Source organism: Myotis daubentonii, chromosome 10 (genome assembly GCF_963259705.1).
Source record: "Myotis daubentonii chromosome 10, mMyoDau2.1, whole genome shotgun sequence".
Lineage (NCBI taxonomy): Eukaryota > Metazoa > Chordata > Mammalia > Chiroptera > Vespertilionidae > Myotis > Myotis daubentonii.
The window spans coordinates 3,175,763-3,197,394 of NC_081849.1; the positions used below are offsets into that span (position 1 = coordinate 3,175,763).

The 21,632-nt window shown below is 59.2% G+C and overlaps 1 protein-coding gene across 3 annotated transcripts in view; it reads left to right on the plus strand.

Annotated features, from left to right (window-relative positions):
* PTPRN2 (protein tyrosine phosphatase receptor type N2) overlaps positions 1–20,001 on the plus strand; it is a 470,186-nt gene extending 450,185 nt beyond the window's left edge. For all 3 annotated transcript variants that reach the window (XM_059711309.1, XM_059711311.1, XM_059711310.1), the window contains 4 exons: positions 7,127–7,180; positions 10,028–10,092; positions 18,658–18,731; positions 19,899–20,001. In XM_059711309.1, the coding sequence (XP_059567292.1) occupies positions 7,127–7,180; positions 10,028–10,092; positions 18,658–18,731; positions 19,899–19,970 (265 nt within the window). In that variant the 3' untranslated portion in view covers positions 19,971–20,001. The remainder of the gene's footprint in view (positions 1–7,126; positions 7,181–10,027; positions 10,093–18,657; positions 18,732–19,898) is intronic.
* The last annotated feature ends 1,631 nt before the right edge of the window (positions 20,002–21,632 follow it).

A 21,632-nucleotide genomic window follows, 5' to 3' on the forward strand; every position in this document is an offset into this window, starting at 1 on the left:
GCCTGCGCCAGAGGCCGAGGGCAGGCTGCCTGGGCCGCCCGCCGCCCGCTGTGAGGCGGGCCCTCCGTTCGATATGCACAGATTATAAGTGGGTTTTCTGTAGGAGAGACGGCAGAGGAAGGATTGTGTTGAGTCTATTAATTACAAGGGGCTTTCTTATCTCAGGTGTGAAATCGTGAGGGGGACTTGGTATCTTAGAATTGCAGGGGAAAATGGTCTTTCTGTTTTTTAGGGGTTTTTTTAGAATTTTGTTTATTTAATCTTTTTATTGATTTCAGAGAGGGAGGGAGAGGGAGAGAGATGGAAACATCAGTGATGAGAGAGAATCATGGATGGGCTGCCTCCTGCACGCCCCACACTGGGGATCGAGCCCACAACCCAGGCACGTGCCTGACCGGGAATGGAGCCGTGACCTCCTGGTTCATAGGTTGATGCTGAACCACTGAGCCACGCCGGCCGGCGGTGGTTTCTTAATGACAGCTGGCATTCAGCATTGTTTTTGCTAGTTCCGTGTGTACAGCATTGTGGTTAGACGGTTATATAATTGGCAAAGCGACCCTCAGGTGCCCGGTGCCCCGCGTCGCAGTCACTGGTCTCGTCAGCCCTGCTCCCGGGCCGCACGCCTGCTCCTCCTCCAGGCGGTGGAGGCCCCGGAGCGCCCACCTCAGGCTCTCGGCACAAGCCCAGCCTGTTGGTGTGGACACTTGTCTGGTTGGGTCTGACAGCCTCACAAGCACGCGTGGGCCCGGGTTCTAAAGTGGGTCGCCTTGGCGGGACGCCGGGGCACCGTCGGCACGTGACTGTGTGTTTTCAGTGCAATTTTGAAACCGACGGTTTTGAAACATCCAGGCTTTTGTTCACGCTCTAGTCCCCCAGGGGGCTGTCTTGCTCGAATGTGCACTCATTGAACGCTGGGAGGGATGTGAGGTTCCATCCCTCCGGCAGGAAGATGTTGACGATGCAAAAAAAAAAAAAAGCAAAATTTAAGACAAAGGTTCCTTGTGCATCAAATGTGATGACAAGAATAGCTGAGCATTGGCTCTGTAACGGTGGTAAATGAACAACAGTGACAGGGAAGATGAGGCTGAGCACCATCGGTCACTAAGTCCACAGGTTTGCAGAACCTCAGGTGCTCACCCGCTGGCCTCCTGCCTCCTAAGGAGTCAGATAACTGACCAGGAAGGGTGTGGCCGGCATCACACAGTCCCTGATGGCTTCCCAGCCTCAGGCTACACCCAGATTCCTTGATTTGTGAGTTAACAGATTCTTAGGTTCTGGTGTTACTATTTCTCTTGCCTTTTAGTCCACTTTGGAAAAATAAATTCCTTCCTGTGACTAGCTCTTCGGACCCTGTAGCATGTGAGAGCTGGAGGCGAGAGGTGCATGGCCACAGGTGCGCCCAGCGACCGCTGCCCCCGTCCCCTCCTGCGGGGGCGGGACACTGCGAGCCCCAAATGACCACGCAGCCTTCCTCCCCGGCCATCACAGACATCTTCTTAACAGGGACTTATGTCTAAAGACAGGCTATCCAAAACCTTACCCGGGGGTCCTCAGGCAGTGGACAATCCTGGCAGGGGGGTGTGGCTGCAGAGAGGGGAGCCCGCTCCCGTCGCCTGTGTGTCCGTCCTGTGTGTTCATATGTGCATATGGGCCTATTTCTGAGTCCGTGTCTACATATGGAATTAACCACACAGCCCACCGTCTGCACTTTCTGTCAGGAAGGAAGACTGAAAGATTGGACTCTCCAAATCCCCTCTCTGGCCCTGGGTGCTCGGGCTTGAGCAGGAGTTGGTCACGTGGAGGGGAGCACACGCCCACACAGTTTTGAAGCCTCGTGAGAATGGACAGCTGCCCGGGCTGGCCTCGTTGTCTGCACCACGGGCCGCTGAGGTCGCCGTCCGTAGGCACCAGAAGATCGGTGTGACTAAGCGCACCCTCGGGGCGTTGGCCCACACCCAGTGGAGGCTGTGTGATTCTCTGTGCAGATTAGTAAACAGCACCCACATCCCAGGCTCCGGAAGGTGGCTGGAGACTCTGGCCACCCCCACACAGCAAGGCGTTCCCTTCCCCGGGAATAGCAGGCAGCTCCCGCCAGGGCGCCAGGCAGGTACGGCGAGGCGTCACTGAGCACCTCTGGAGCCCAGAGGGGCATATTTGCACCTTGAGGGAAGCTGCTCGGCTCAGAGGTCAGTGGCGTCACAGGCACGGGCTTGGCTCTGACGCCTCTCCCTTCTCTCCGGCACGTGCGCTCCCTCACGCTGCTCGCTGTAACTGGACAAACCCTTACTTTGCCAGCTCATTAGCGGTGGCCGGTGTCATTTTTGTGGCGTTGCAGCTAGTAATATGAGCCCAGTTGCATAGTCACAAAAGTGATCATTGGAAACTGTGACTCTACTGCAGGGGCAGTGTGGGGACCCTTTCTGAGCCTCTAACGACCTCTGACCTTGCTTGCTGTTCCTTGCCGCTCGGGGACCGAGGGTTGGTTTGTATCACTCACCCTTCCTCCGAGAAGCCCTCCGGTGTCTCCATGTGCGGCCTCGCTCACTGACACTTGGTTCTGATGGCGTAAAAGGAGGCGGCCTCACGTGGCTCGTCTTAGCGGATACGCTGCCTTGTCTTGGGTCGACCAGATGAACGCTTCTGTTGACTGCGCGATGTTGTTGCTCTTCTGTTGTGGTGTTTTACTTCATAATAAACCAAGCACCTGGTTCTTTGTCAATAAAATTCCACAGCGTAGCAGCACCTTGTACTTGCACTGGCATCTCCTGGCCCTTTGTCGATAGGCTTAGCGCGGGCGGCTGGAGGGATGATACAATTACAACGAGACCTTCCGAGGTGCTGCTGAGCGGGCAGCCAGCACGCGTTGGCGGAAACACCTCAAGTGTATCTCAAAGCGAAGACGGGAGAGCACGTTGAGCCCCGGGAGCCAGGGAGGTTTTCTGGCTACGCTTTGCCAATGTGCTGACCAGCCTTAAAGTGGCGCTGTGCAGTGACACCCCACACCCACGTTTTCTGAACCCCCAGTTTAAGGAAGGACATCTGGTTATATATTTATTTCCTTTTTCAGTGTCCATGTTTTGTGCTTGGGCCCATCAGAAAAAATGACCAAAGCCTGTGACTGACCAGTGTGTGACCGCGGAGATGTTGAGTGTAGTCCTTACAAATGAGCCTGGGCTATGGAGCAAAGGAGGGTGTACAGCTGAGCCAGCAGCTGAGAAAGGAAAGGGGAACAGCCAGAGACAGAGACATTTCCAGTAAAACCTCCTGTGTGAACATTGAAGACCTGTAGAGACAGTGCCACCTAATTGTGCCCAGCCACTGAGCTTGCTTGATTCTGCACACGCACACAGGCACAGTGCATGCACACACATGTACAAATACAACACATGTACCAACACACACATGCACAAATGCACATGAGCATGGTGGACAAACATGCACACATGAATGGATACATGTGTGTGTGCATGTGCACAAGCCTGTGCATGTGTGTGTACATGCATACACATGTGTGTACAGGCACAGGCATGTGTGCACAATCATGTGTGTCGTACAGACATGTGTGCGCCCATTTGCAAACATGCACACACATGGGTGGACAAACGTGCTTGTATACGGGCACACACCTGCACAAACACACGTACTCACCCTTGGGGTACAAGGTCTGGCATAGGTTTGCTAGCGGTGATGCTCACGTTGCCTTTGCATCTTGAGGAAAAAATGGGAGGTTCAGGAGAAATGAGTGGGTCTCCTTTCCACCTGCTTTACTCTCAAAGGGCCAAGACCCTAAGGCAGTGATGGCGAACCTTTTGAGCTCGGGTGTCAGCATTTTGAAAAACCCTAACTTAACTCTGCTGCCGTGTCACATATAGAAATTATTTTATATTTGCAACCATAGAAAAACAAAGGTTTATATTTTTGATATATAATCCTATTTAATAAAAGAGAAAAATGGTAATTGGCATACGACGATACCCTTTTCATTGGCTAATCAGGGCTATATGCAAATTAACTGCCAACAAGATGGCGGTTAATTTGCATATGTAGGCACAATGCAGGGAGGCGAAAGGGAAAGCAGGAAGAAGCCCCCTGCCATTGACAGTGATCGGAAACCCAGGGGGGAGCTAAGAGCTGGGGGGCAGGGCAAAGGCGGCCCTGCCCCCCAGCCATGATCGAAGAATCAGGCGCCTTTGCCGCCCTGGCCAGTAATAGCAGGAAGTAGGGGTGGGGCCAGCGATGGGAGCTGGGCACGGTCAAAGCTGGCAGTCCCGGGAGCTAGGGGTCCCTTGCCTGGCCTAAAGCGAAGCCCACGATCGCGGGACCGCTGCAGCTGCGGGTCCCTGCTGCCCGGGCCGGACACCTAGGCCAGAGGCGTTAGGCCTGGGCAGGGGCGGAGCCTGCAACCACGGGGAGCTGGGGGTCCCCTGCCCAGGCCTGACACCTCTGCTAGAGGCCTCAGGCCTGGTCAAGGGGCCGATCCGGTGATTGGTGATTGGAGGGTGATGAGGGTCAACTCCTCTGGCCGAGGCATCAGGCCTGGGTGGGGGGCGGAGCCGGGGATTGGGGGGATATGATGGTCCCCTTGCCCAGGCCTGAAGCCTGGGTCAGAGGCATCAGGTTTGGGCGGGGAGTGGAGCAAGCGATCAGAGGGAGATGGGGGTCCCCTGCCCAGGCATGATTCCTGGGCCAGAGGCCTCAGGCCTGGGCGGGGGCCAGAGCCAGTGATCACGGGGAGATGGGGGTCCCCTGTCCAAGCCTGACACCTCTGGCGGAGGCGTCAGGCCTGGGCAAGGGGCCGATCAGGCGATCAGAGGGTGATGGGGGTCAACGCCTGAGGGCTCCCAGTATGTGAGAGGGGGCAGGCTGGGCTGAGGGACACTCCCCCCACACACACACACACAGTGCATGAATTTCGTGCACTGGGCCCCTAGTTTATTTTATATATTTAAATGCTATTTAACAAAGAAAAATCAACCCAAAAAATGAGTTCGAGTGTCACCTCTGACACACGTGTCCTAGGTTCACCATCACTGCCCTCAGGCATCTGGCTCCGTGTGCTGCGGGTTTAATGCATTCACCGTGGCTTCCCCACCGCTCCCGAGGCAACGTTGCAATGTACACCCAGAGCAAGGAGGTTCCGGCAGGAATGGAGATGTGGCCCTGGGGACACTGGGCAGCTGGTTGCCCTGCGTTCCTGGGGTTCCTCATGGTTAGGCCGCCTTTGGAGGGCCTGCAGCTTTAAACAGAGTGTTCAGAGGCAGCAGCCAAGTCCCAAACTGCCCAGAGCAGGTGGGTGCACGGCCTGTGCAGGGCGCATCTTGTGCGTTCAGGGCTGTCAGCCTCCCTGAGAAGTACCCTGTCTGTTCACTCCCTAAAGGAGGCAGGAAAACACAGCACAATGCTCAGGCTGTACAAGGTTAACCAAGGTTTTGTCATGAACCGGTCACCCACCGTCCCCCGATCCTGTCTGTCCTCTCAGCTTGTTGGGTTTGTACCAGAGCTGCCAGTTGATTAAAACTTTTATTGATTTTTAGAGAGAGAGGAAAAGAGAGGGGGAGAGAGAGAGATCAATGTGTTGTGAAAGAGAACCATCGATTGGCTGCCTCCTGTACATCCCCTACGCCCCCTAGTTGGGATCAAACCCACAACCCAGGCATGTGCCCTGACCGGGAATTGAACCGGCAATCTTCCGGTGCAGGGATGATGCCCACTCAACTGAGCCACTGTTTCTCACTGAGCCAGCAAGCAAAGAAGCGTGAGACTTCCCCGTTTCAGGACGAGGAACAAGACTGGCCTGTTACTCTTTTCCACCTTTGCCTCACGTCCCCTGCGGTACAAGTTCCAGACACACCCTCACCGTTCCTTCCAGGACCCAGACCCGCCTCTTTTTCTCTTTTTCTTCATTCAGAGCCATCTACTGAGCAGTTTCATGCCCTTTCTAAACAGGCTGGCTTGTCTCACTGGCTTAAACAATTTTGGGATTTGCACAGTGAATTTCAGATGAGCCTCTGTCTTGATGTAGTTATAAAATCTCAATCTATGCTTATTGTTGATTTTCATAAATTCTGACCTAAAATCTGCACAATGAAGTTGTTTCCAAACATCCCCAAATTTATTGAAATGGGAAGCATGGAGGGTTCTCCCTTTTCCGCGTCCAGCGCGGCTAGAGAGCAGTCTGGTTCCTGAGTAGGAGCGGCTGGAGATTGAGAAAATGAAAGAAAGAGACAGACACAGAGATGGAAGGGAAAAGCTGGGGCCGCGTGGGACAGCTGCCTTCTGATGGAGGGACAGGGACCCGGCACCCAGCGAGTTTATTTTGTACCCAAATACCAGGAAGTTTCACCAGAGGTCAAGACAAAGGAGATCATGTGCATTCTTAGGTGGGCCCGAGTCCTGTTCATTCCTGGTGCTTGGCTGGATTTACATAATGAAACCCACTCCCAGGCCCCTGGGCAGAAATGAGGGTCAAGCTGAGAACACTTCTGCCTTTTCAGCAAAATGCGCATCCAAGATGCCTACCGCCCTGGATTCAGCTGGCAGTTTATTAAAGAAATGCCCATGTGCCTTCCCAGGGGCTCTCTACAGGGAAGGCTTGTCTTGAATGCGGTTGCGGTTTCTCTTCATTAGACACCCGTTCAGAGCCTCATTTCCAAAGGGACCCTGTAAGGCGCTGTCGGAGACAGAATAATAGTGTTCCGTTCCGACATGATGTCTAGATTGTAAGGGATTTTGAGCAGATATTACAGAACTCTCACATTCAGGGAGGAGTCTGGGCCCCCATCACAGTTTTTAAAAAGGTGAGATTAACTGTAGGAACGAGAGAAAGGGGCCCGGTGGCGGCGCTGCTGCCCCTCGACCTGAGGCCTTGAGTTCATGCGTGTAAAGGGGAAAGGAACGAGGGGACGTGCCAGAACTGTTTGACTGTTTCTAAAGCTCTGTTTATCACTGAATATTGAAAAGAAAAAGAAACCTTTGAAAACGTGTGTGTGATTTCGATTTGTCGAAACAAGCTGCCGCAGACGGGCGTCCCAGCTGCCGTGTGTTTGCTTTGATTTAGTGGTGGTTTGGCTAAAGCGGTGGAGATGTCGCAGTGCGTAACTGTAATTCCTGTCTCTTTTTATTTCAGAAAAGTAAACAAGTGCTACAAAGGCCGCTCTTGTCCAATAATTGTTCACTGCAGGCAAGTACAACCTTTCGCGTGGGTTACCCAGCGTCTGCTACTCCCCAACCAACTGCAAAGACAGGGTTGAGCTTTCTGGTGGCTCCACAGTCACGTCCACCTGGTGCAGGTCGCGAGACCAGAGAGAGATGCACCGCCCTCAGCTCCGTGCAGCCGTGCCGTGGGGGCCAATGCCATGTGCGCGCACGTGGCGAGCCACTGAGCTGGGCACTAGTCTGTCGCCACCGGGTTTTCTTACCCCCGTGGAGCCACCACAGGGCATCCGGGGGCGGCGTTTCCGATCTGTCGCACTGTCTTGGCCGAGCTGGAACCTGTTGCCAACGTGAGGAGCACAGGGCGGTTGTGAGCGGGACAGAACCTGTGATGGTACAGGAGTGTCCACTGCGCTCCCGGCCTGAGCCCGGCCTTTAGGTGGAAATTCTAGGCTCGGGCCCTCCTGCAGGCCATGCCCACTGGTCAGAGCTGGGAGGATGCAGCCACCTGCCTCGGTGGGAGCCACACCATTTCCTGCAATGACCTTGGAGGCTCCTTTCCGCCAGGAGACGCGTCTCAGCATCAAACACCACGCCTGTCAAGACCTGTGTGTGCATGTGTGTGTGTGTGCATGATGCGTGATGCATGTGTCTATTTCTGTGCATGCCTGTGTCTCTGTGTGTGTCTGTCTGTGTGTCTGTGTGTCTTGCATATGTATGTCTCTGTGTGTGTCTGTATGTATCTGTGTGCCTGTGTGTCTGTGTGTCTGTGTCTGTGAGTGCCTGTGTGTGTCTATGAGTGTGTGTGCCTGTGTGTCTCTGAGTGTCTGTGTGTGTCTATGTGTGTCTGTGTCTGTGTGTGTCTATGTGTGTCTGTGAGTGTCTGTGTGTGTGTCTGTGAGTGTCTGTGTGTGTCTGTGAGTGTCTATGTGTGTCTATGAGTCTGTGTATGTCTATGTGTGTCTGTGAGTGTCTATGTGTGCTGTGAGTGTCTGTGTGTGTCTATGTCTGTGTGTCTGTGAGTATCTGTGTCTGAGAGTGTAAGTGTATGTCTATGTGTGTCTGTGAGGGTTGTGTCTGTGTGTGTCTATGTGTGTCTATGTGTGTCTGTGAGTGTCTGTGTGTGTCTATCTGTGTCTGTGTCTGTGTGTGTCTATGTGTGTCTGTGAGTGTGTGTGTCTATGTGTGTCTGTGAGTGTCTGTGTCTGTATGTGTCTATGTGTGTCTGTGAGTGTCTATGTTTGTCTATGTGTGTCTGTGAAGGTTGTGTCTATGTGTGTCTGTGAGTGTCTGTGTCTGTGTGCATCTATGTGTGTCTGTGAGTGTCTATGTGTGTCTGTGAGTGTCTGTGTGTGTCTTTGTATGTGTTTGTGTGTGTGTCTATGTGTGTCTATGTGTGTCTGCGAGTGTCTGTGTGTGTCTGTGTCTGTGTATGTCTGTGAGTCTCTGTGTGTCTATGTGTCTGTGTGTATGTGTATGTCTGTGTGTGTCTGTGTATGTCTGTGTGTGGGTCTGTGTGTGTGGGTCTGTGTATGTGTTTGTGTGTGTCTGTGTGAGCCTGTGTGTCTCTGTGTCTTTCTGTCTGGTCTGGGTCTCTGTTGGTCTGGGAGGAGAGGAAGAGAGCAGAGACAATCTGGTTTCCTCAAAGCCAAGAACCGACCTTACCCACGTGGCCTAGCCGGCAGCGGTTGGAGGGTCGGTGGTAGATCTCACACACTCGTGTGAAGTTTGTGTGGAAGAGAAGTGAGCAGACCGGCTGAGGGAAGGGTCCCTGGAGGGAGGCTGGGGGGAGGGCGGGGGGGGGGGTGGAGAGTCACCTTCCCAGCCGCAGCTTTTTCAACCATTTGTTTGAGGAAACACGTCAAAGCCAAACGCAGTGGGTCTTGCTACCGGCTCACGGTGACTCCTGGGATCCTGCCATTCTAACCCGAGACCAAGAACGTGATTTCTCCTTTAGTCATGGGACTCCTCAGGTCTTTTCCTTAAAGTCGCCTTGGTTTTGCCAGGAGCATCCATGTAAATCCTGCGTTTGAAGCCGCTCAGGGTGGCACGTGCCTGGGACAGGAGTGGTCCCGCGTGGCCTGAGAGGAGAGGGTGGGGTCTGGCATCCCATGTTCCTCCGTGTGCTGTTGTGAGGCACCATTCAAACATGTTCCCGCCTGGTCCGGGTGTAAATTGTCCGATGGTTGCTGGGGGTGAGGAGCGGGTGAGCGGAAATGTGAGGCGGACGAGGGGCTGTCCCCCTCTGCCAGGAGCCCCACCTGATGCCAGGACCGGCATCTGCCGCGAGGCTGTGTCAGAGCTCAGGGCATTCGCCCTGCACACAAACGCACCGCCTGACCCTTGATTCGTTCTTCTAGACAAAATTCACCCCCTCTTTGAGGAACGAATCTACACCGGCACATTGGCTAACCCATGTTGCTTCCTGCTTCCTTCCCCCTCTCCCCTCCCCCTCCTCTCTCCCTCCCCCTCCTCTCCCCCTTCCCTCTTCTCCTCCCCCTTCCCCCTTCTCCCCCCCTCCCCCTCCCCCTCCTCTCTCCCTCCCCCTCCTCTCCCCCTCCCCTCTTCTCCTCCCCCTTCCCCCCTCCTCCCCTCTCCCCCTCCACCCCCTCTTCTCCATCCTCTCCCTCCTCCTCCTCCCCTCTCCTCTTCCTCCTCTTCTTCCTCCTCCTCCTTTTCTTTTTCCTCCTCCTCCTCCTCCTTCTGCTCTTTGTCCTCCCCCGCCCACCCTGTGATTCCTCCTCCCCCATTTCCCCTCAGAGCCCTCCCCTCCCCCCCCCCCCCCAAGCACAGGAGGAAGTGGCTGGTGTTGGCTTGGCTGGTGTGGGGGAGACCAGGAGGGGTGGCGTTCTCACCTCTCTCCTTCTGTCAACAGCGATGGCGCGGGCAGGAGCGGCACCTACATCCTGATCGACATGGTTCTCAACAAGATGGCCAAAGGTAAGGCTCCGCTTAGCGGGGACTTGGAGCGGGATGCGTTGCTATGGCAACCTGCACTCCCAGAGGCCTGGGAAGATGAGTGTGTGGTCCCTTTTCTGAGTTGTGTGAAGCTGTTTGCAGCGGCGCCGTGATTCCTGAGCTCCTCCTTTGTCCCCGGCGTCCGTGGGTGGACACGCCCAGGGGGCGCTGGGGAGCGTTGCAGAGCAGGCACGGGCGGCCTCGATCCCCTAGAGCTGCAGCGGCTCAGAGCGGCCTTCAGGCTCTGCCCAAACCATCCCTGTTATGAGCTGTATTTGCAGGAACATTCTAGAGTCACAGACCTTTGGTGGCGAGATTGTTACACTAAACCACTTATTTCCCGCAAAGCTCTGCACCCGCTTCCGTGCCAGGGGAGATGTGCGGGCGTCTCCTGGACAAACGGGGTGTCTCCCTAGAAGCCAGCGATCACCCTCACCCTCACGGGGTCGGTGCGGACAGGGCCGCACCAGCGCACACCGGGGCCTGCGGGAGGGCTTGTCTCAATTCCCTGACCAGCGTCTCCCAGCCGTGCCTGGAGGGCACCGTCCTGTGGCCCCGGCAAGATCCCAGGCAGCTCGGGAAGGACACTGAGGTGGTGACACGATGGTCTCTCTTCCCCGTGGATAAACCGTTCTATCGCAACACATGTGTGCACACACACTCATGCACACACACTCACACAATGCATTTACACGCGTGCACACATGCATGCGCTCACACTCATGTACATGCGCATGCACGTGCACACATATACACACAGTCACACATCCACGCACTCACACGCGCATTCACACAGATGCATGCATGCACGCGTATGTCTGTCAGGCCTCCCACCTCCCTGAACATCCCTGCATCCATTGCCCAGACTCCGATTACAGAGATGAATGTCTACACATGTCCACACAAGGGCCAGCAACTATCAAGTAGGCATTTTCCTTTCTCCTTTTTTTTCTGGTTAAAAAAATAAATGGAACACATTTTTAGCCCAAGATAGAGGTGGGGAGATAGAATCGTAGCCTATTGTCCTTAGTATGAGGACTGGTGAGCTTGAGTAAGTTGCCCAGCGCCCTGCCGCCGCTGGGGAGAACGGAACTGGTTTCACCAGCAAATGTTACTTCAACCCTGAGCGAGCTCTGGCTGGCAGCAAGCAAGCAAACAACTGGCACAGAACCTGCTCTCGCCTGCGTGTGGCAGCACTTTCATCCTAGAGTCTAGACCAGTGGTCGGCAAACTGCGGCTCGTGAGCCACATGCGGCTCTTTGGCCCCTTGAGTGCGGCTCTTCAACAAAATACCGACTTCTGTGCATGGGCCACGAAGTTTCCATCGCACTGTATGTGCCCGCCCGCACATGGTATTTTGTGGAAGAGCCACACTCAAGGGGCCAAAGAACTGCATGTGGCTCGCGAGCCGCAGTTTGCCGACCACTGGGCTAGACCATCACACAGCCCGGCCTTCGGGGGAGGGGCTCGCTCCTGCCGCCAATGCCACTGCGTCTCATCAGACAGTCTTGTCCTGGGAGCCTGCCGCCTAGGACTCGGCTCTCGATGGAGGCACGGTTCCTTCCCGGTCGGCGCCCCTCCCCGTCCGCCTCGTGCCTGGGGTCTGCCTTCTCTTCACCAGCTACTTCGGAAGAACAGGCACTGGCGTGAGGAGTGCCGCTGTGTTTGTGAGATGGGGACACAGGCCCGCGGGGCACACGCTGCGTCACGCGGAGCCTGGCTGGTCCGAGGGAAGTTGCCGACCGTGGGACTCGGCTGGCGTGGGCTCGGTATTTGTGGGGAGAGCTGGACTTGGGGGCGCAGGTCTGCTGCACAGAGAAGCCCGGGTAGGGCTGGCCTTGTCTGCACTGCTGAGGAACCATTGGCTCCCGGCAAGGTCAGATCCGCCCAAGTGTGGGCGGCTCCCACAATGGGCCCAGCTGGGCGGCTCCTGAGATCCCTCCCCCATCCTGTTCCTGGCCTGCCCCCTCTGCCTGGGCCTGTGGTGTCCAAGCCCCTGACCAGGCAGCCGGGGTCTCCGGAGAGATCAAAGGGCAGGGCGGCCGAGCCAAGGGCCTTTCCCAGGGCCACACTGCGTGGCCTCTGGGTTTTGTCCTGACGCAGGCCCGGCTGGCGCCTTTGTCCTCCTGAGACGCTAGAGGCCCGCAGACCCCGTTCATCAAATGATCAAAGGCCCAAAGCCTCAACGCGAAACCTTTCTTCCCGTGTCCTTTCTGAAAGAAATGAATTGCACGAGGACCAAAGAATGCCTTTGCAGAGCCTCCCGCACCAGCCGGCGTCGGGCCCGGCTCGGCCTTCGCTGGGCTGGCGGCCCGGGGATTAAGGCGCCTTTGGGGGCATTTGGGAAATTAACTGGGAATCGCTGTCTCCTTTATGAGCAGCTGGAAGCCAGGAATAGCTCAGGGCCGCACAGGTTGTAGCGGGAGATTCCGCACCAGCAGGGAGCCTGTGGCCCTTTTATTTCGTGGCTGTGGACGCGTTTCTAACCCTGCATTAATGTTGGATCGGGACCCGTGTCAGGGAGCGTGTTTCTCTGTCCTGGAAACTCACCCACGTGCAGCAGTGCCTCTCAGCAGCGGCTGCCAGGCTGTGTCGCCAGGGCACCTCTGTATGCAGGGGTTTGCTTTGTTCTGTTTCAACAGGGCTGGTGTGTGCGTGTGCATGCGTGCGTGCATGTGTGCGTGCGTGCGTGTGAGTGCATGTGCGTGTGTGTGAGTGCGTGTGTGTGTGTGTGTGTGTGTGTGTGTGTTTTCAAATAATGGACAGTAGTGGAGCTTCCTAAAGATCTCGCTTGTGGGTCATTCAGGGGGCACTGCCCTCCGTCCACCCAGGGCCGCCCCTCACCCCACCCCCCAGCTGCTCTCTGGGTGCTGGCAGCCCAAAGGTGGTGGGGAGGCAGTTTCTTTTGCTGGCAGGGGCCCAGGGCCTGGAATTTCCTTCAGGGTGTGAATGAGCCAGAGTTTCCATTTAAGCTTAGGCTGCTGGGGGTGCTGCTGCCCTGTGGAGGGGGCAGGCGTGCAGGCCCACACGGCCTCCGTCCAGCTCCCTCCCCTCTCTGCCCGCTCTTCTCTGCCCCCGCTGCACCTCCTGGGGGGACGGCTGATCCCCACCCACTTTCCGCCTCCGTGGGCCTGACGCCTCCCGCTCCCCCGTGTGAGTGGGACCGTGCAGAGCGTGTCCGCCGGGGTCGGGCTGACATTCAGAGTGATGTCCTCAGCCCGCCCTGTGGCCTGGGACAGAATGCCCTTCCTTTTTCTTTTTTTTAAATATATTTTATTGATTTTCTACAGAGAGGAAGGGAGAGGGATAGAGAGTCAGAAACATCGATGAGAGAGAAACATCGATCAGCTGCCCCCCTACACACTCCCTACTGGGGATGTGCCTGCAACCGAGGTACATGCCCTTGACCGGAATCGAACCCGGGACCCTTGAGTCCGCAGGCCGACGCTCTATCCACTGAGCCAAACCGGCCAGGGCTGCCCTTCCTTTTTAAGGCCAAGTCGTACCCCACTGTGTGGATGGACCCCCCTGCCAGTGGACCCCCGGGCGGCCTCCACCTCCTGGCTGCAAACATCTCTTTAGGGTCTGCTTCTCCTGCGGGGTCTGCCCAGGAGTGGAATCACTGCGTCGCAGGAAAGTCCCGTGTGTAACTGTTCGAGGAAGCCCGTACTGTTTCACCATTTCACGTTCCCACCCACCCTGCAGGAGGTCCCGGCTGCTCCCCTCCCCTCGCTGTGCGCTGCTCTGTCCCCCCCAGTCCCTCTCCTGGGCGCGGGCCGAGCTCGCTGCGCTCAGACCTGTGCTTGCTGCGGGCGGGCGCTGGGCGCTCCCCGAGTGCTTGCTGGCCATTTGGGTGTCTTCTGTGGAGAGACATCTGTTCACGTCCTTGGCTCATTTGTTGGGGTTGTTAATCCTCAACCAAGGATATGTTTCCACTGATTTTTAGAGAGAGTGAAAGGGACGGAGGGAGGGAGGGGGGGAGAGAGAGAGAGAGAGAGAGAGAGAGAGAGAGAGAGAGAGAGAGAGAGGTGAGAGAGACACAGATGTGAGAGAGAGAGATTGGTTGCCTCTCACCTGCACCCCACCGGGACCAGGGATCGAACCTGCCACCCAGGCCCGTGTCCTTGGCCGGAAGGGAAGCCAGGACCCTGGTGTTTGGGCCGACGCTCTGACCACTAAGGCAGCAGCCGGGCTAGATGTTAACTGTTGTTCTGTGTTGTTAACCCTCACCCGAGGGAGTCCCCCATTCATTTTTAGGGAGAGTGGAAGGGAGGAGGACAGACAGAAACATCCATGTGACAGAAACACATCCTTTGATTGCCTCCTGCACGAGCCCCAACCAGTACTGGGGCCGGGGAGGAGCCTGCAACCAAGGTATGTGCCCTTGACCGGAATAGAACCCAGGACCCTTCAGTCCGAAGGCCGACGCCCTATCCACTGAGCCACACTGTGGGCCAGGCATAGATGCTGACTTCAGTAGCAGGTCAAGGCCGCAGCTGGGCCAGGCTTTGGGAGCCTCGGCAGCAGAGAGGGCGGCCCCCGCCCTGCGCCTGGGCATCTGCACCGCAGCCTGAGCTGCTGCGCTGCAGCCGGACACGCGGGCACCATGGACGAAGCTCAGTTCCTCACTCACAGGGGCCGCGCCAGGGGCCGGAGCTCTCCCGCCGCCCTGGTCCTCCACGGGGCCCAGTTGGGGGGCGGCGGTCGGAGAGCTCCCCGCGCCCTGGCGGCCCCTCCCTCCTGCACAGGACGCGGCCTTTCAGGTCGGAGAGAAGGACGAGCGCTGATGACCTGATGACGGTCCGTCCTGTGAGCGCGAGTGCGGGCCGCCGTGCGGACGCCGTGGGCAGACAGACTTAGGGGAGTCTCGCCTTGTGCTCAGCCAGCAGCGAGCTCCACGCAAAATCGGGGCAAAGCTGACAGCACCGGTGTCCTCCCCCTCAGTCACTGTAAGCCAGTGGCTCTCAACCGTGGCTGCACAGGAGAATCCCCTGGGAACCTTTTTAAAATCCTGATTTCTGGCCTCCTCCTCCGGACATTGTTTTCTTTGTTATGGGGTGGGGCCCCAACATTAGTAACAGAGAAACAGAATTTCCGGAGGAGGAGGCCCAGAAATCAGGATTTTAAAAAGGTTCCCAGGGGACTCTGATGTGCAGCCACGGTGGAGAGCCACTGCGTAAGCAATCGTTTCAACACTAACGCTCTCCTCAGGTGTGCTCTTCCGTGGTTAGCGAGCTAAGAGCCGCTGTGGCCTCCGTGGCCGTGAGCTGGGGGCATCGGCCTGCACACTGCAGGGTCTCAGGTTCAATTCCAGTCAAGGCCAGGTACCTGGGTTGCAGGCTCAATCCCTGGTCCCGGGTGGGGCACGTTTGGAAAGCAACCAATGGCTGTGTCTCTCTCACACCGAAGTTTCTCTCTCCCTCCCTCCCCCTCCCTTGCACTCGCTCTAAAAGTCAATAGAAAAAATATTCTCACGACGGCCAGTGTGGCCCAGTGGTTGAGCATCACCCTATGAACCAGGAGGTCAGGGTTTGATTCCTGGTCGGAGCACAGGCCCGAATTTCAGGCTCGACCCCCAGTGGGGGGCGTGCAGGAGGCAGCCAATCCGTGATTCTCTCATCATTGATGTTTCTATCATCATTGATGTTTCTATCTCTCTCCCTCTCCTTTCCTCTATGAAATCAATAAAAATATATTAAAATGCATATATGTCCTTGGGTGAGGGACAGGCACACAGCTCTGGCCCCCTCGCTCGCAAGCCACTGCTGACTGAGAAAACTTGTTCTCAGAGCAGCGGGTTTCTGCGCATCATTGTTCCTATGATTACAGGCGTCGCGGGGGGGCTGTGGCAGGGGATGGCCGGGGGGTGGCCGTGGGGGGGTGGCTGTGGTGGGGGGTAGCTGTGGTGGGGGGTGGCCGTGGGGGGTGGCTGGGGGGTGGCTGTGTGGGGGGGTGGCCGTGGGGGGGTGGCCGTGGGGGGTGGCTGTGAGGGGGGTGGCTGGGAGGTGGCCATGGGGGGGTGGCTGGGGGGGTGGCTGTGAGGGGGGTGGCCGTGGGGGGTGGCTGTGAGGGGGGTGGCTGGGAGGTGGCCATGGGGGGGTGGCTGTGAGGGGGGTGGCCGTGGGGGGGTGGCCGTGGTGGAGGTGGCTGTGGCAGGGGGTGGCTATGGGGGGTGGCCGCGAGGGGGGTGGCCGTGGGGGGGTAGTCATGGTGGAGGTGGCTGTGGCGGGGGGGGGGGCTGTGGGGGGAGTGGCTGTGGTGGGGGGGTGGCCATGGGGGGTGGAGGTGGCTATGAGGGGGGTGGCTGTGGTGGGGGGTGGCTGTGGTGGAGGTGGCTGTGGTTGGGGGGTGGCCTTGGGGGGGTGGCTGTGGGGGTGGCGGTGGGGGGGTGGCCGTGGGGGGGTGGCTGTGTGGGGGTGGCTGGGGGGTGGCTGTGTGGGGGGTGGCTGTGAGGGGGTGGCAGTGGGGGGGTGGCCATGTGGGGGGTGGCCGTGGGGGGGTGGCCGTGGGGGGTGGCTGTGAGGGGGGTGGCTGGGGGGCGGCCATAGGGGGGGTGGCCGTGGGGGTGGCTGTGAGGGGGGTGGCCGTGGGGGGGTGGCCGTGGTGGAGGTGGCTGTGGTGGGGGGTGGCCGTGGGGAGGTGGCTGTGGTGGAGGTGGCTGTGGTGGTGGGGGTGGCTGTGGGGAGGGGTGGCCGTGGTGGAGGTGGCTGTGGTGGTGGGGGTGGCTGTGGGGAGGGGTGGCCGTGGTGGAGGTGGCTATGAGGGGGGTGGCTGTGGGGGGGGTGGCTGGGGGGGGTGGCTGTGAGGAGGGTGGCTGGGGGGTGGCCATGAGGGTGGCCATGGGGGTGGTGGCTGGGGTGGTGGCTGTGAGGGGGGTGGCCGTGGGGGGGTGGCCATGGGGGAGTGGCTGGGGGGGTGGCTGTGAGGGGGGTGGCCGTGGGGGGGTGGCCGTGGTGGAGGTGGCTGTGGTGGTGGGGGTGGCTGTGGGGAGGGGTGGCCGTGGTCGAGGTGGCTATGAGGGGGGTGGCTGTGGTGGAGGTGGCTGTGGTGGGGGGGTGGCCGTGGGGGGGGTGGCTGTGGTGGGGGTGGCTGTGGGGAGGGGTGGCCGTGGTGGAGGTGGCTATGAGGGGGGTGGCTGTGGTGGAGGTGGCTGTGGTGGGGAGGTGGCCGTGGGGGGGGTGGGGGGGGTTGGCCGTGGGGGGTGGCCAGGGGGAGATGCGGAGGCAGATTGCACCCCGGCTCTCGGTGGTGCGGGGCGACTTCTCTCTTGGCGGTCCCCCCCTCTGGCTGCAGCTCACGCGTCTGTTTCGGACGGTGTTTAAATCCCGCCGTGGCCGGGCACCGCCCAGCTCACCAGCTGCCGGGGCCACGAGGAGCTGGGGCTGTTCTGCGGGGATGAGCTCCTCCGAGCTCCCGGGCGCCCGCTGTCCCAGGGGGCTCTCCTCCTGTGACGCCCCGGCCGAGGGGGTGGGGTGCATGGTGTCCCCACACCCACGCCTCAGTCCGGGGAGCTCCTGCCACGCCCACACCGTCCCCACACCCGGGGAGGCCTGCGCCCCGTTGCCCCCCGTTGGGGACGGGGACGCGGGTCCGGGCAGGCCGCGGGCGGTTCCGGGAGGTTCCTGGCCTCCGGGCCTGCCCTCCCTGGGCGGAACGTGTTTCTCCTGGACCCTCGCCCCCCCCTTTCTTTCTCGCTGCTGCCGCTCAGACAGGGGCACCGCGGCTCAGTCCCCCGAAAAGCCCTGAACCTGGGACTCGGGGCGGATGGGGCAGGGCCACGGAAAGGGCGCCGCTCAGTCTGCCGAGTCCGTGTCTGAGGCGCGAGTGGGCTGCCCTCGGGGCCTCTCCTCCCCGTCCGCACCTGGCGGTCCGGTCCCGATGGCCGCCACCGCGTGGGACGGGCTGTGACCGGAGGGCCGGGCGGGCGGGGGGACATGCTGCGGGGGGGTGGGGGGCGGGGGTCCGAGCCCTTCCGCAGCACCACCCGCGCCCGCTCCCGCCACGCTGTGCGTGCCCCTCCGCGCCCTGAGCGGCAGGAAGTGGGCCCCGAGGACCGAGCGCGGAGCAGCACAGGCACGGCGCGTGCCAGGCTGAGGCTGACCCGCCAGCGTGGCCTCCGCCAAAGCCGCCCGGGCCCGGCGGACGCTGCCGGGAGGAGGCTCCGGGAGCCCGGCCGTCCTGTGCCTTCTCCCAGCATGGGGCACGCGGCGTGTCCAGGCCGGTAAGGCGAACGTGACGGTCTGGTTGTTCATTTCTCACATAAAAACCTGTGTGCCAAGAAATAAAGCCTGCGTGACGTCTGCGATGTGGGGTGCCCTTTGAGATGCGTTTGTTTCCGTGGCGATGGCCGGCGTCGGGGGGATCTGCAGCCCAGGTCCCCCAGTTCCGGGGTCGGACGCCGGCTGTGTCCTGGGAACCCGGCGCTGCGCCGCCTGCGGAGGGTGAGCGTGGCCCTCGGAGCCCGGAGGGACCTGGGCGCCGGAGAGGCCGCGCGATGGTCTGTCTCCGGGATTTTCCCGTCTGAGCTGGCCAATTGGTGTCTTGCAGGCGCTAAAGAGATCGACATCGCAGCCACCCTGGAGCACCTGAGGGACCAGAGGCCAGGCATGGTCCAGACCAAGGTACCCCCGGCTGTGGGCGCGGGGCCCAGGGGCCCCCGAGGAGGGAGGAGGCGGCACGGCACAGCCCCACCCGCCGCCGGACTGTCTAGGCCTCAGAATTTGGGGAGCTGGGGAGACACCACGTTTCTATAGAAAGAGGTCAGAGCTAGCCCCACACCCTGGCGGGGGAGCTTCCAGATTCTGCCCCATCCCAATTCCCAGCTCCCACAGCCACAGCTCTGGGATGGGCCACAGAGCGTCCCAGGGTGCACTGGGGTCTCCGAGCACCCCTAAATAGCTCCTGTGCGCACTCACCGAACAGGCCGAGGTGGCAGCATGGGGGGTGCAGACAAGACCACGTTGCCTCAGGGGAACCAGGACTAGAACCAGGTGAAATGCATTCCAGAAATGACCCTCCCACCACAGCCCCACGCCCACCCCAAGCCACGCCCTGGCTGGGTGTGCCCGGCCGCTCTCGCCCCTGGTGCCCACAGGCGGCTCCCGCCCTGAGAGCAGCCTCTCCACGCCGCCTGCCCATCCTCAGGACCTGGTTGTAAAAGTGCTGCTGTGACATCAGCCGCCAAGATGCGGGCAGGCGGTGCCTGGAGCCGGCGGCCCAGTCCTGGGACCAGGGAACCGTCGCCTCCGGCCTTGCGTTCCCCCGCGAAGTGAGCGTGGCCCCTTGGTCCTCTCTCTGACCGTTAGAGGGTGAAACAGGACCATGCAGTGTTTGAGCTGGAAGGGAGAGAGGACAATGGAGTCCCTACCTGGCAGGTCACTGCAAACACCTCCACCCGGGACAGGCAGAGCGGCCGGGATCTTATGTGATCAATAGGGAAGTAGCCGTAGTGCAACACACACTTGAAGTTTCTTAAAAAGACATTTTTTATTTAAAATTATAAATTTTATTTTGAAACTATTTTATACCTGGGAAAACATTGCAGAAATGATACATATCATGGACAATGTACATATCATGTCCCCATGCCTCAGCTCAGGTCATCCCAGGGCAGGGGGCAAGGGTAGGGCAAGGGGCTGGCTGATTCCTGAAGCTGGGGTAACTGCCTGGCAGGGGCTGAGGGCCGGATCCCCGCTGGTCGTCACTGTGACTGTCCTGCCCCGTCTGCACTCACTGTCCGCCCCCCTCAGAGGACCTGCCTGTGACTCACGCCCCCTCTCGTCCCACAGGCGCAGTTCGAGTTCGCGCTGACGGCGGTGGCCGAGGAGGTCAACGCCATCCTCAAGGCCCTTCCACAGTGAGCGGCCCGCAGCCCGGCCGCCCGCCGCGGGGCGTCGCCGTGTCAAATAAGCGTCTCCAGGCCCCCAAACCCATAGGCACTCCAGCTTAGCGGCTAAAAATGTGTGTTTTTGTTCAATTAAATAATAATGAAGAGAGGTTTGTGGGATCGTCGGTTTGGGGGGCAACCTGTCCATCTATCCTCGCCGTCTTGAAAAGAATTCCATTTTCCTTAAAGCTCAGTTCTCACTCTCAGTCGCAAATACTATTGTGTTTCTACCGCGCGGCTCACGTGTGTGTGCTCCTGGGAGTCGGCTTGTGACCTGTAACTTCCCAGGTCATCGGCCGCGGGGGGAGGGGCGGGGTGCCGCTTGTCATTAGGAGGCTCCTCTGAGGAGAGACCAGGGCCTGTCAGGAGCGAGATGGACAGAACTGGTGACCTTCTGCAGCTTTGGGACCAATAATAACGAGATTGTCCCAGCATCCTTCCCGCTCTGGGCGGCTGCCCTCCCCTGAGCACTGCTCGCCCCACCACCCTCCACCGCTCCGGGGGCAGGGCCCCAGGGACAAGCACTTCCCAGCCACGCAGGGGGTGACAGGTCGCCTCGGCAAGGTCGTAGGTGAGCCCCAACCTTGGGAGCGTTTTCAGCTGTAGAAACGGGTTTACACACAGCAGACACCGACAAACACTTTCCTGCGGGAAAGCCTACATCAGGGGGACCGATCGGGCGTGGGGCCCTCGCGAGGTTCCCAAAGAGCCCACGTCCCATCAGCGCCCCTCTCACGGGCGCCCTGGAGCTGCTGGCGTCCAGAGACCGTGCCGCCCCCCACGCCTCTCCTCTACGTGAGAGCAGAGCAGCTGCGGGCGGAGACCGCCAGCGCCTCCCGGCAGGTCGGACCCGGCCGCTGAGGTTGGCCACTGCTGTCACAGACAAGCCGCTGGAGGTGGCGCAGGTTTGCCAACATGGCCATGCGTGTCAGCCTGACTACCCCCGTGCCAGAGAGGAGAATCGGAGTCATTAACTCAGGACAGCGAGGTCTGAGAACGCGGCTGCACGCGCAAGTGTCATCCTGAGGTTGGGTGCAAAGGGGCAGTGTGGCCCCGTCCCCTCCGGCACCTGCCCGGCTCCAGCCCCAGCAGATGCCACAAGACTCGAGAAAGTGACCTGCCGAACGGGAGAAAGATGCCAAAATATCGTTTGTGTCTTTAATGTCGTGTGTGCGTGTGCTGTAAACTCGCTGTAATTCCCCAGAGCTATTTCTCTATCTGGAAATCTACATGATTCACAGAGGCTAACTTATCTGAACATAAGGAAGCATATACCAGCTGTAACTCCAGCTTCTGAGGTTCCCAGGGCACCTGCGCTGTGGGGGGTGTGTACATCCAATCGAGCCACATTAAAGTGCCGCTTCCACACGCAATGGTCTCTATTTGGGGATGAGAGCGGTTTTCTTACCCATCCGTCCGTTCCTGGCGTGGGCTCAGGCTGCAGAGACCACACGTGTCTAGCATGTGGGGCCTGGGCAGGTGTCCCCTCCCCGCCTCAGTCCTGGGCGAGGAGGTCGCACCAGAACCGCTGGCCCAGTGAGCCCAGGACGGGCCACAGAAATGCACCTCCAGCTCACAGGCCAATGTGCTGGGCCGTGTGCACCCCGACCGGGGCCTGGGGCCATGTGCACCCCGA